The 14,210-nt window shown below is 34.3% G+C and overlaps 1 protein-coding gene across 1 annotated transcript in view; it reads left to right on the forward strand.

Annotated features, from left to right (window-relative positions):
• The window catches only part of LOC111898951 (gibberellin 2-beta-dioxygenase 8), a 37,813-nt gene extending 27,453 nt beyond the window's left edge, over positions 1-10,360 (forward strand). The window contains exons 3-4 of the mRNA XM_023894831.3: positions 8,020-8,341; positions 9,852-10,360. Of these exons, the coding sequence (XP_023750599.1) occupies positions 8,020-8,341; positions 9,852-10,082 (553 nt within the window). The 3' untranslated portion in view covers positions 10,083-10,360. The remainder of the gene's footprint in view (positions 1-8,019; positions 8,342-9,851) is intronic.
• Positions 10,361-14,210: the final 3,850 nt, after the last annotated feature.

The raw sequence follows: 14,210 nt of genomic DNA on the forward strand, positions 1-14,210 counted from the left end.
AGCGTATTCAGTAACGCTCAATTTCCCTTTCTTCAAATTCTGAAATTCATTACTAATTTCCAGAAGTTCCTGCTCGGAGCAGTATTGCATTTTTAGTTGTTCCAAAAAGTCTTCCCAAGGCATTTTGCTTGCTTCTCCCTTGGGCATAGAGTCAGCTAACAGCTTCCACCAGCTCAACACGCCAGATTTTAGCAGAGGGATCGCAAGAGCGGTCTTCTGCCTGTTGCTACATTCGCAACTTTCAAACATAGTCTCCATTTCGGAGACCTAGTCCATAACTTGCACCGGCGTCGGGCTTCCGGATAGACATGGTGGTTTGGATGCCATGAAATCCTTATACTTGCACCCACGACCATCATTTCCTCCATACTAGTTATTGCGTCTAACCACTGGTTGTTCGTCTTGACCAATGATTCCACTAAAGTTTTCTCCTTCAGACTGCCCTCCATTCTCCTCGGGCTCTTCCGCTTGAATTGACGGTTCTTCACGATTCTGCCTAAGCAGGCGTCTTGTTTCTTCCATCTGACGATCCAACATCATTTGAATCATCATTTGTACACCAGCCATTGTTATCGGCTCAGGTGCATCAGCTACAACAGGTACTTGTTGAATTACAGGCGGTTGATTCCTGTTTTCATCAGCATTTCCAACTCCGCTTCTTGTTCTCACCATTTTTGATCTACACACTGAATAATTTCACCTTATTACTCCAAACGATTACATGCTAGTTCTAATATCGTATACATACGCTTAGAATCCTAAACACAAAAACTTCAGATCCGGTTGGCAACAAACCGTAGATCCGAACAAACAATATCATATATGGCAACATATAACATTTAGCACATAAAAGCATTTTAGGCAACCTTCCTAAAATAAACTAGTGCTCGTGTCTAAAATTTATCAGACACACATCTCACAATCTCCACTTAGCATACTAAGTTTAAGTCTAGAAATCCTACAATTTCCTAGTTCGCTTAAACTAATGCTCTGATACCAACTGTGACATCCCCAAAATCTCGGCCAGAAAAGACCGATTTCATTTATGCTTTTTAAAACATTTTCAGAGTAAATCCATTTGATTTTTAAAAGAGATGCGGAATTTGTTCCCAAAAACAAAACATGATAAGATAGATATTTATCAAAACATTTCATATAGAAATATGATTTCATTTCATAATCAAAAGTCGGGATGTCATGTTCCGATACAGATCACAAAGCATAAACGATTACATTACAAGTCATTCAACAAATATATACATATGCAGACTTGTAAACAAAAATGACTTGTACTGTAATCGTTTATGCTTTGTGATCTGTATCGAAACATGACATCCCGACTTTTGATTATGAAATGAAATCATATTTCTATATGAAATGTTTTGATAAATATCTATCTTATCATGTTTTGTTTTTGGGAACAAATTCCGCATCTCTTTTAAAAATCAAATGGATTTACTCTGAAAATGTTTTAAAAAGCATAAATGAAATCGGTCTTTTCTGGCCGAGATTTTGGGGATGTCACAATAAGCACGAAGCTTATTGAGTTCCCCAGGGCATACCCCACACAATCCACATAACCATATAGTCCATATCAGCTATAACAACATATAAACCGTAAAAATCGCATAAGCATGCATATACACATATAAAGATGCCATGGAAACCCTCCAAGGTCTTATTCATATACTCACGTAAATCATATCAACTACACCAGCCATGCATATAAACATATAGGGAATCCCTGGAAACCCTCCAGGGTCTTACACCGGGTGCCATGGGAACCCCCACATGGTCTTAGCCCAATGCCTCAGGAACCCCCCGAGGTTTTTGACCTAGGATGCTAAGGAAACCCTCCAACGTCTTACACCTAAGTGCCTCGGGAACCCCCGAGGTATTGACCTAGGATGCCAAGGAAACCCTCCAAGGTCTTACACCTAAGTGCCCCGGGAACCCCCTGAGGTCTTCCATGCAAGTATCACAAAGACCACTAGCATATCACGTACCACATAATCAATTAGCATACCACATAATCACAAGCATACTCCCTATCACATAGCCAGCTAACATGCCACATGATACAACTTCAACTAGTGTATCACATATTATAAAATGGGCCGACATTGGTGCCTTAGACCCATTGGTATGGTGAGGAGACTCACCTGGCACTGATGAAGTCATGCGGATACAACTCCAGCTGCTGATTGACAGATTCCCGAATTGCCAACATCAAACAATACCCAATTAATATTTGGGTCCCAATGCATAACCACAACTCCATACTTGGGGTAAAAGACTACTTTACCCTAACTTAGCTTTATTCAGTCCAAGGCCAAATCCAAAGGCCCAAAAGTCAAACCATGGACCAAAGCCCATATGGCCCAATTTTCCAAATTGGGCCCAAATCTTTACATGGTCTCACTCTAAGGCCCAACCATTTATTTCAGTCCAACATTTGACATTCTAATGGCCCAATATCATATAATCATTAAGGCCCAAACTATGGCCCATCTATGGCCTAATTTTCCAAATTGGGCCCAAACCCTCATATGGGCCTTACCCTAAGCCCATCAACATATTGTAATTCATATAATTATTCTTGGATGGCCCATTAATAATCCAATAACCAAAGCCCAATGGAAAGGCCCAAGTGAAATTAGGGTTTTCACATAACATGATGATTAGGGTTAAGTTTTCCTTCTTAACCCATTAAGGACTTAATCCATTAAGTCCCACATGGCCTTAGGTTAATTTGCAATGATTATTAATTAATATTTTAAGTTCATTAAATAATTCCGTTGTGGTCCCGATAAGTCCCAAATTAGGGTTTTCCAAACCCTAATTAGGGTTTCCAACCCATCTTAGCCTAATAGGCCCAATAGCTAGGTCCTTTGACCATTTAGGGTTCATTAGGCCCGTTTTGGTTTCACTAAGCCCATTAGGGCTTCATTGGGCCCATTAGGGTTTCAAGCATCCTAATAGAATCAAACATGGCAAGGCAAAGCACACCGCCACCCGACACGACGGTCGGTGGCAGTAGGAGGCGGCAGCTACCACCTTACGGTGGTGGTTTGAGATTTCTACTATTATTTGGCACCATTTACAATATACCACTCGATAAAACACACACACACACACACACTAATATAAACACACACACAACCACCTAGTGGTGGCCGGCGGTAGCACATGGCGGCAGCCACCACCTCACGATGGTGGCAGTGGCTTTTCCATCTAGACAAAACACCTATAACACCAAATGATTGGTTGAAGCAAAGACACACATGTATTGTACACACCGTGCGTCACCTAACAACAGTGGTTGGCGGCAGCTTGATGGCGGAATTTCGGAGGTTGACAGACAGTGGTTGTTGTCGACGAACATGGCAACGACAGCTGTTAATGGCGGTGCTTGAAACGAAACTGGAAATAGTCGGGTGTGGCTGTGAAAGACGACATAAAAGAACGAAGAAGAAGGAATGGTGGCATCGGCTTCAACCGAGGGTAGCGGCTCCTCCATGGCTCGTTTCCCCGGCTAGGAAGGTATGGTGACTGTGACTCGACCCTCTCCACGACCGACTGCACAACGCCTCCGCTGGTATTCATCTTCATTCGCAACGAAAAAGGCGACAACAACACTTGGCTCGGCGGCTAGCGACCTTGATACGGTGGTGGCGATGCCGGAACATAGGAGAAGGGAAGGCGGCGACTGGGAAAGGGAAGCTATAAGGAAGGTGGTGGCTGGTGATACCCTCTAGGGTTAGGGTTATGCAACGACCAAATACCCGACACCCTAAGCTAATTCACCATAATGTCACAAATGGTACCTCTCGATACAAATCTTTTCAAAACAGATCTCATATTTACCCAATACACTCCTATTCTTGTAACTCTTTTCATAATCAATCCAACAGTTACCTAATAGCTCCCCCCCCCCCCCCCCCCCCTACAATTTATTTTTAGTTAGAGTCCATAATATACCCTTCAGCCCTTAGTTTTCCAAAATCTTTTAAAATTAAGTCCCAGAAGTTACCATATAGCCCCTGCCTTCATAAATATTTACAAAACTAATCCGGAACTAACACTTTTAACCCCCGACTTCTAAAATTGTTACATTTGGCTCCCGAAAACCAACACATTGCTACATAATTATTGATTTTAGGGCTATTATACAATAAGTAATTAATTAATTTATTTATTAAATAAACGGGGTGTTACATAAATATAAGTACATCATATTAACTTTTTTATGACACTTACTTAAACTAAAATATGATAAGTAATAGTATAAGCATACCGTCAACATTAGCAAAATTATAGCCTTCATTCTTTTCAATTAAGCCTGAACCTCATGTTAGGAATGTTTTCACGAAGTGTCCCAAGATGATTCACAATGAAAACATATATATCCAAAGTGACTAGTTTTGTGACTATCACAAGTAGTCACTTAGGATATATGGGTGTTACACAGTCACAATGTAAATGATCTATATATCCAATTTTAATAAAAAGATGTGAATTAGTTAGTTGGTCCTTTAACATGAATGATCAACTCATTTTAATGATCAAGTCCTTTAACATGAATGATCAAGTCAATAAACAAGTTATTTTTTTTTTTTTAATTTTCATTTTTTCATAATGTAAATATAATAATACTAAAAAAAACAAAAAGAAAATAAGTTGGACCGAAATTACAAATATAAACATAACTATTTTATTTACTTGGATAAAAATAAAAAAAAATTACAAAAACTATAAATTATCAAAATTATAATATACTAGTACATTTAACATTTTTTTTGAAAAAGTTCAATAAAAAATTAAAAAAAAAAAATAATAATAACAAATAATTGGAAAACAAATAAGAAAAATTAATAAAAAATTAAAATATAATACGAAACGAAATATGAAAAAAAAACAAAAAAAAATCCTCTTCTATACTCTATATATACACTAAAAAATAGAAAAAAAAAGTTAAAAAGGTAAAAAAAAAATCAAATTGTTGAAAAATAAAGTTAAAAAATGAAAATAATAAAGTATATATATATAAAAAAAGAAAATAAAAAAACGTATATATATTTATAAAAAAACCGAAAATAAATAAAGTATTAAAAAACGAAAAATAAATTTAAAAAAAAAATATGGTGTAATTTTTTGCAAACCTCAATGACCAAATTTGAACTTTTTACGACTGATTTAGCAAAAAAGTTAACCAAGTTAATCATGAAACTCGTTAAGTGGACTAGAGTTATAATTCTACGAGAAAGTTGTGGCCATAGTAATTATAATAAAAAAATATTAGGGCTTTTACCAAATACACGTTAAAAATTTAGGGATTTTATAATATATATATATATATATATATATATATATATATATATATATATATATATATATATATATATATATATATAGAGAGAGAGAGAGAGAGAGAGAGAGAGAGAGAGAGTTTAATTGAGAAAAAAAAGGTTGAAAATGAGGAATCATTCTCAGTCATACATTTATTTTGCCACAAAACACCTAGGCATACCGACGGAAATGGATAACGGATAAACTTCTGTTTTCCAACCAAACATGTTTTCTTAAACTATGTTAATCATTACCTTAGTATACACAAAACATATTTTTTTGTTTTTTTTTTAATTTTTAGAAAACTATTTTTATCCAAAAATTATTTTAAATATATCACAATTCATAATTTTTTATTCTCTATAAATAGACATTAATATTGATATAGTCTTAAGATAAAATAAAATTTGTTTCGTTTTTAGAGTTTCAACTCTCGTTATTCATAAGTGAAAAAAAAATCCATCAGATTTTTATTACAGTACATTTGTTATTCACTCATGAATAAAACGTATGCTTAACTTTTTTTTTTTTTTTTTTTTAGTTTGAGTATCGTTCATATATGAATATAACACGTAATAAAGTTTTCTTACTTCAAATATATTTTTTACGTCATCTGTCGTCATATATTATATTTATATATGAATAAAACGTGTATTAGTTTTCGTTATATTTTATATACATATATAAGTAAAACATTTATCAGATTTTTGTTACAGTTAATTTGCTAATTCACATATAAATAAGTAGTAAAAATGATACTTAAACTGTAAAAAAATCAATCATATTTTTTTTTTTTTTATAAGTGAATAACGAATGTACTGTAGTAAAAATCTGATGAATTTTTATTTATTTATGAATAACGATAGCTGAAACTATAAAAAAAATTAAATTATTTTAAAACTATATCAATATTGATGTTTATTTATAGAGAATAAAAAATTATGAATTTTGATATATTTAAAATCATTTTTCGATACAAATAACTTCTTAAAAATTTAAAAAAAAAACTATGTTTTTGTGTATATTAAGGTAATGATTAGACCATTTCCAATGCATTGAACTCATATGAGTTCAATTAAACTCACTATACAGCTTTACCAATTAAACTCTATATTCCATTAAATTGTATACAATTTAATAGATTGTCTCATTTATCATTTTCTTTTTAATTATTGTTATTTTTTAAAAATTAATTAGCATGAAATTAAAAATTAAAAACTACAATTAAAATTAACATTAGTTAAAAATTTAAAATTTAAAATAATATATATATATATATATATATATATATATATACAGAGAGAGAGAGAGAGGGAGAGAGAGAGAGGATCTATACTAATAAATAAAACATATTTTCTGCCACAAGTCATGTTCTCATTGATTTGGACACATGGCATTTTAATAGATTTTTAGAATTTATTTATTTCCACATGTAATTTTCTGATTTGTTCACCTATCATAACTTATTTTGCTTATAATATTGAAAGAAATAAATGCTTCCTTGAAAAAAAATTGATATATTTATAATGTAATAAATGTCATAATTAATGATAGCTCTAAAATTGATATTGATATTAAATTTAATGTTTAAATATTGATATTAAATGTTTATTTTTAATAAACTTGTGTATTACACGGGTCTTACACCTAGTAGGGAATATAAATTAAAGTCCCACCTAAGCTTAGATACTAAACATCTAAATTATACAGTTTTATCTTAGTAATTTTAACCGATTCCGTTTTCATTTGGTAAATATATGATTCCCCATTGTATTTCTTTTCTCTATTATCGTTTAACCATCAATGTTTCTTTCCTCCATTATCGTTTATTACTTCACGTCAGTGAACATTACTGTTTTCCACCATCACAAAGGTTAAAGATAATTGACATTTTTACTTCCATGTTAAAATTATTACTTCAATATTGACTCTCCAATATCAAGTGTTAAACATGAATCCGCTAATTGCAATTTTAAATAAAACGGTGTAGTTTCATGAGGTTTAATGCCTAAGCTTAGGTGTGGCTGTAATGTATATTCACTTTTCATATATATATATATATATATATATATATATATATATATATATATATATATATATATATATATATATATATATATATATATATGGAAAAGTTCAATAGAAAACCATAATTATGGGTTCTTAGAGGAACCAAATCTTTTTTTCAATTTCTAGAGCTTATTCTTTATCGAAAAAAAAAAATCTAAAAATATCTAAATTCATATATTAACATTGTGAATGTAAAAAAATATTTTTCGGATTCACCGTGTGAATCCGGATTCACGTTGTGAATTTTCGAAAATTCACATTGTGAATTTGACGTAAAAAAATTGAATTGTATATCATTGGAAAAAGGATAAAAAGTTATGAATTTCTGTACTTTTAGTTTTTTTTTTTGATAAAAAATAAGTTCCAAAAGTTGAAAAAAAGATTGGTTCCTTGGTTAATTATGGTTGTCTATTGAACCTTATCTTATATATATATATATATATATATATATATATATATATATATATATATATATATATATATATATATATATATATATATATATATATATAAACTACTTTAGTTTTACATGTTACAGACTTTTTCTTTTTTTTTTTTTTTTTTTTTTTTTTTTTTTTTTTTTTTTTTGCTTTAATCTAGCAAGATAGTGAAACAATGTGCAATGATAATTTCCAAGCTAGCAAATGAACTAGCAGAGATTTTGGCCGAAATGCTAGGCCAAAAGTCCGACTTCTTCAAAGAAAATTGCGTGCCTAGCATGTGTTATATTCGCATGAGCCGATATCCAGCGTGCCCTTTTTCTCCAGAAGTGTTTGGATTGATGCCTCACACAGATAGTGACTTCCTCACGATATTACACCAAGATCATATTGGAGGCTTACAAGTACTTAAAGATGGAAAATGGATTAGTGTGAATCCTAAACAAAAGACCCTAATCGTTATTGTTGGGGATCTTTTTCAGGTACGGAATAATATTATCATTTTACATCTTTTCTTATAGTGTTCAATTAATTTTCAAATTCACTGCTAAGCCACTATGGTGGTGGTTAGTATATTAAAAATAGTTCAGATCTCACATGTTTCAACATTAAGGTAATCTGCCACTAATCAAAAATCAAATAAATAATCTTAGTTAGTAGCCTGCTAAAGCTATATATGCTCATGGTTCTTCAAAAATGATCCTTTTATATTTGATATCATCGACATTTTTATGGAAAAACAAAGTATAAAGTTTGACGATTAAACATTTGAAATACCTCAGTTGAGTCCCACTATCACTTTAAGGTTATTTGTGCAGTGAAATATCTCATGCCTAAACCATTTATAATTAAAGAAAACATAAAACTATTGTTAATTTAAACAGATTCAATAAAAAATTACATGACTAATTAAAAAGTAAGAAAAATACAATACAATATAAAAAATACAGACATTTCATTCCAACCATGTTTTCTTTGATATTTCATTCTTGTATGGTTAGAGCGTAGTGAAAGTCGAAACAAACAAATAATCATGTTGGCTTGGGTTTCATCGCTATATTCGTCGGATTCTTGGGTTGGGGGTTGAGGGTAGGATATGTGAGTGTTGTGGGTTTGGAAGGGATTCAAGAATGAGTGATCTTGCTAGAGTGGAAATTTGTTGTATAAATGTTGTATCAGAAGTCGTGAAAATCATGAAAATTAGGTTTGATATTGCGGGAATTGTGAGAATTAAGTTTCGGGAATTGAGGGACGGAGTTGGTTTTATTTATTTATTTATTTTTTATTATTATTTTTTTAGAATGTCAAACTATCATACTCCTAATCTATGCAACTTTTATTTCATCCTTTATCCCCAGGCTTGAATTCTTTATGATTGTGAAAATTGATGTAATAAAATGGATGTTGTGAAAATTGGGCTAGTAAAGTGAGAGGATACATGATATTTATACGAGTTTTTTTTAAATAGTGAAAAGAAGAAACTAGTCGCTGAGAGAGGGGTTCTAGCCATTAAGTAACAATCAAACGGAGGAGTGACGAAAATCATTGGCTCACTTCAGTATCGTGACACCCGATGTGGTGTTTCTGGCGTTTCAATCCTTTCCAAGAGAATTTCTTGAGCCAAATATTGTCGATATCATCCACCCTTATTAGATGAACAATATTTGTCCCATCACATCAAATGCATTTTTTAGTATTTACAAAGTATGGTTTTATTAGGACAAATAGTTAGTTTTTCAAGCTGTCTCCATTGACATTTTATTATAATATAACGCCATTACTTTGTGCATTACCGAAATCACATTTCACGCTTATCTACACCTTTTAAAAGAAAATATGTTCATGGTTTCATTTTACGTTCGACTAAAGAAATCTGAACATTTCTTTTGGAAATGCATGTAAACTACATTTGAGGACACTCATTAAACATTTGCTACCTGTCATTTTGATGATTTGAAGTATATAATCTTTAATGATATTTGTATATTGTAGGCATGGAGTAATGGTGTTTTCAAGAGTGTGGAGCACAGAGTGATAGCCAACAAGCAATTTGAAAGGTTTTCAACAGCATATTTTTTATGTCCGTCCTTTGAAACAATGATAGAAAGTTCTGAAAAAAGTTTGATTTATAAACGGTTTAGTTTTAGAGAATTTAGACAACAAGTTCAAGATGATGTCAAGAGACATGGTCATAAAATAGGCCTTTCAAGGTTTATTCTATGAACCCATCACTTTTTTTTACATTATTAGTTTCATCTATGTGGGAAAAAAATAAAGATATTGTTTTTAATAGAAACATAATAATTACTTTATAGAATAAAAATGAAAGTATATAAACATATCTTATAAACAAACTCTTAATAGTGGTTTTCTTTATTTACGATGCTTCGTGTATCTTTTGTTGTTAGCTTTCAAAGTTATCATATACTTTTAAAAGTTTTCACCAGGTCATTGACCTTTTTTTTGCGAGTAATATTTATATCATATGTTGGACATGGTTAAGGGTGTCCAAGCTTCTTTAAAGCTGTTATGGCCTTGGTTACACTATAATTTAAAGCGGTTATGGCCTTTTCATTAGGGTTACACTATAAATAGCAGAAATCAATCCGATCTATCCAAATCCAACCTTATATATATTAACGGTTGGAATTTTCAATCCATTTTAAACAAAAAAAAAATACAATTTTTTAAACCAGTCTAATTAAATAAAATGTGTTAATGATCAAATGATGTAACACCCGGATTTTTAAAACAAGGTATACATAAAAAATTTTCAATTACTGTATTATTAATAAAACACACCGGTGTATGTTTACATTAACCAATCAACACAAATTGTTATCAATAGGATCAATTCATAGAAAATAAAATATACTTTCTCAGTGGGATCTCTCTCTCTCTCTCTCTCTCTCTCTCTCTCTCTCTCTCTCTCTCTCTCTCTCTCTCTCTCTCTCTCTCTCTCTCTCTCTCTCTCCAATGCTTACTTCTTAAATAAAGTTACTTGCAAAACACATATCAACATAAAGACAAGCTACAAAGAGTTTAGTGAGTAATCATTAACAATAATACACATAATAATTATGACATAAAAATACACCACTCATGGATGTATAGTTTCTCCAAACTTGTTTATTGTATTAAAATTTACATTTACTCATTACTCAACTCATCATATTATTTTGACAAAACTTCATAAATGGTCTTTGTGGTTTCATAAAATATGAAGTTTAGTCCTTAAGTTCAAAAAACCTCACAAATGGTCCATGTGGTTTCAAAGCTTTTAACAGAAGTCCTTTTAGTTGTTGTCGTATCTTTTGGCCATTAATAGAAGGACATTTCCGTCATTTCACAAAACATGTACCATTTATGAAGTTTTGCTTTATTTAAAAAAAATGCAAAAATAAAAAAATAATCATTTAATATTGTAACACTCCGTTTATAAAATAAATAAATAAATGCATAGAAGCCCTAAAATCAATAATAGTTGACCAAGGCGTTCGTTTCGAGGGTTAATTGTTACAATTTTAGAATTTGGGGGTTAAAATTGTAAGTTCTGGATTTAATTTGAAAATGATTTCAGAAGTCAGGGTGCGGTTGGTAGTTAATGGACTTAAATTGAAAAGATTTGAAGGTTTAAGGGGGCTGGTTGGTAATGTTGGGACTTATTATGAAAGGAATTTATGGGACCAAGGGCTAAAGGGTAATTTCTATACTTAAGTTGAAAAGATTTCGAATGGGAGGGGCTATTAGTGTCAAAACTGCATGAAGATTGGATGGGCACGGTATTAACCGGTGCCATCCTTTTTCCTCCCGTTGGAGCATCTAAACCCTAGACCAAGCAAGGACTTCAGCCGCCATCATTAAGAGCTCCCTCAACTGCCGCTTTCGTCGCCAAGCCAGTGCGCCGCCCCTGATGCCTCGTCATTGTAGCGCCACCACTGCAACCTGTTTCCAGAGTCGATGTGTGCAATTGGAAGATCGCCGAGATCGATGGAAGGAAGCCGTGAGGCTGTGAACGAAGGGAAGGCCCTTGGTAAGGTTAACTGTGACTTATCTCTCCCATCCTTCGTTCATTTTGGCAATTTGACGCTATGTGCGACGACTGTGGGTACTGGTGGCCCTTGCACCGCCATTTCTACTCGTTCCAGCGACCTTGGCCTTCTAGTCGGTGGCAGGGGAGCCTTGGTCCTGTGTTTTTTATACGCTTGGGTTGCTGCCACGAGTTGAATGCGCAAATATGGGTGTTATTTGACTAGAAACCCACCGCCACCACCTCATGGTGGTGGTTGCCATCGTTTTCTGCCGCCACAGCCACCGTGAAGGGTGGCTCTGTGTGTGTGTGTGTTTGGGTGTATTGTGAGCCTAGTTGTGAGTTTAATGTGGTTTGGATTTTCTTGGATAGGGGAAACAAAGAGAATTCGTTAATGCCGCCTTATGCCACCAGGTGGGTGGCTGGACTTCCTTCATGAATAGAAGACGAGTGTGGATGTGTGATTTTATTGGCCGGAAATGCCACCACCACCGTAGGGTGGTGGCTGCCGCCAAGCACCGCCGCCGGCCACCATGGTGTGGCTGTGTGTGTTAGTTAGTGTCTGTTAGTGTGTGTGTGTGTGTTTATGTTTGGCTTAAACATTGTAATTGTACTTAGCTTTGGTTAATAATAAAAAAATAATGATCACCACCACCGTAAGGTGGTGGCCGCCGCCGTAAGCCGCCATAAACCACCACTACCCGAGGTGGTAGTGGATGGTGCCCCACTAGCAAACCCTAATGGGCTTAGAGATTGGTGTTGGGCCTATTGGGCCATGTTTAGGTGGAAGACCCTAATTGTTAGCATTTGGGCCTTAAACCTATTTGGACCCACTTTTGGGCCATGGGTTAAGTGAGAAATAGTCAACCCTAATTATCATTTTATGTGATACCCTAATTTCACTTGGGCTTTGTGTTAGACCATCCAAGAATAATCAAATGGACTAGAGTAATTAGTTGGGCTCTAGGGTAAGGCCCATATGAAGGATTGGTCCCAATTTGGAAAATTGGGCCATAGTTTGGGCCTAGTTGGTTGTATGATATTGGGCCCTTAGAATGAGACATGTTGGACCAGACTGAGCAATTGGGCCTTAAGGGAAGTCCATGTAGAGGTTTGGGCCCAATTTGGAAAATTGGGCCATATGTTGGGCTTTAATCCCTAGTTGACTTTGGGCCTATGGATTGGGCCTTAGGCTTGGGTAAGCCAAGCTAGGGGTAATGTAGTAATTACCCAAAGTATGTATTTATAGTTATGTGTTAGAACCCAATTATTAATTGGGTGTTATTTTGGTGTTGACAGTTCGGGAATCTGTCATCCAACAGCTAAGGTTGAGTCTGCGGGACTTCAGCAGTATGAGATCGTGTCTACGGGACTTTAGCAGTATGAGATTGTGTCTATGAGAATCCAGCAGTGTGAGGTGAGTTTCCTTCCAGTAGGAACGGGTCTACGGCAACAATGCCGGCCAGTTACCAGTAGTTCCGGACATTGGTCTGATGTAGTAGTTAGATTGCTTGATGTCTTTGTCATTTAAGCATGTTTTGTGTTATGTGTTCCGTACCGTAGTCTGATGCAGTATGCAGTATATGTATTCATGCTAGTTGATATGTCTATGATATGTTATGTTCAGTCAGTTCTAGACTTCAGTCCGATGCAGGGGACGGGGTCCCAGTCAGTTCCAGACTTCGGTTCCATGCAGTCAGTTCCGGAATTCGGCCCGATGCAGGGGACGGGGTCCCAGTCAGTTCCGGACTTCGGTCCGGTGCAGTTAGTTCTGGACTTTGGTCCGATGCAGGGGACTGCGTCCTAGTCAATTCCGGACTTCGGTCCGATGCAGTTAGTTCCGGACTTTAGTCCGATGCAGTGGGCAAGGACCAATATGTGTTTATATGTTATTGTATGGTATGTGGTAGATTGGGGGAGGTCACTAAGCTTCGTGCTTAGAGTTTCAATTTTGGTTTCAGGTACTTCAGTCCGATGCAGTGGGCACACACCATTTGTTCAGCCTAGGATGTTTATACTCTGATATACTTGACAGTCGTTATAATATTTTCATATACATTGCTTATGATTTTTATATGAGGTTTATTGACTATGGTTTTTATCATTAAATTAAACGAAAATTTTAAACTGTATTTTTGGGATGTTACAAGTTGGTATCAGAGCCTTGGTTTGAGGGATTCGGGCACACTTTCGGGTGTGTCTGAATTCAAACTAAGGAAGTGGTATAAAATTTTCAAGAGAAAAAACATGTTTACAAAAGGATTTTGAGAAAAGAAAACAATTTTAGAAAAGTATAAAGAAAAGAGTTTTAGAAAAAGTGA

Source organism: Lactuca sativa, chromosome 7 (assembly GCF_002870075.4).
Source record: "Lactuca sativa cultivar Salinas chromosome 7, Lsat_Salinas_v11, whole genome shotgun sequence".
NCBI classification, from domain to species: Eukaryota; Viridiplantae; Streptophyta; class Magnoliopsida; order Asterales; family Asteraceae; genus Lactuca; species Lactuca sativa.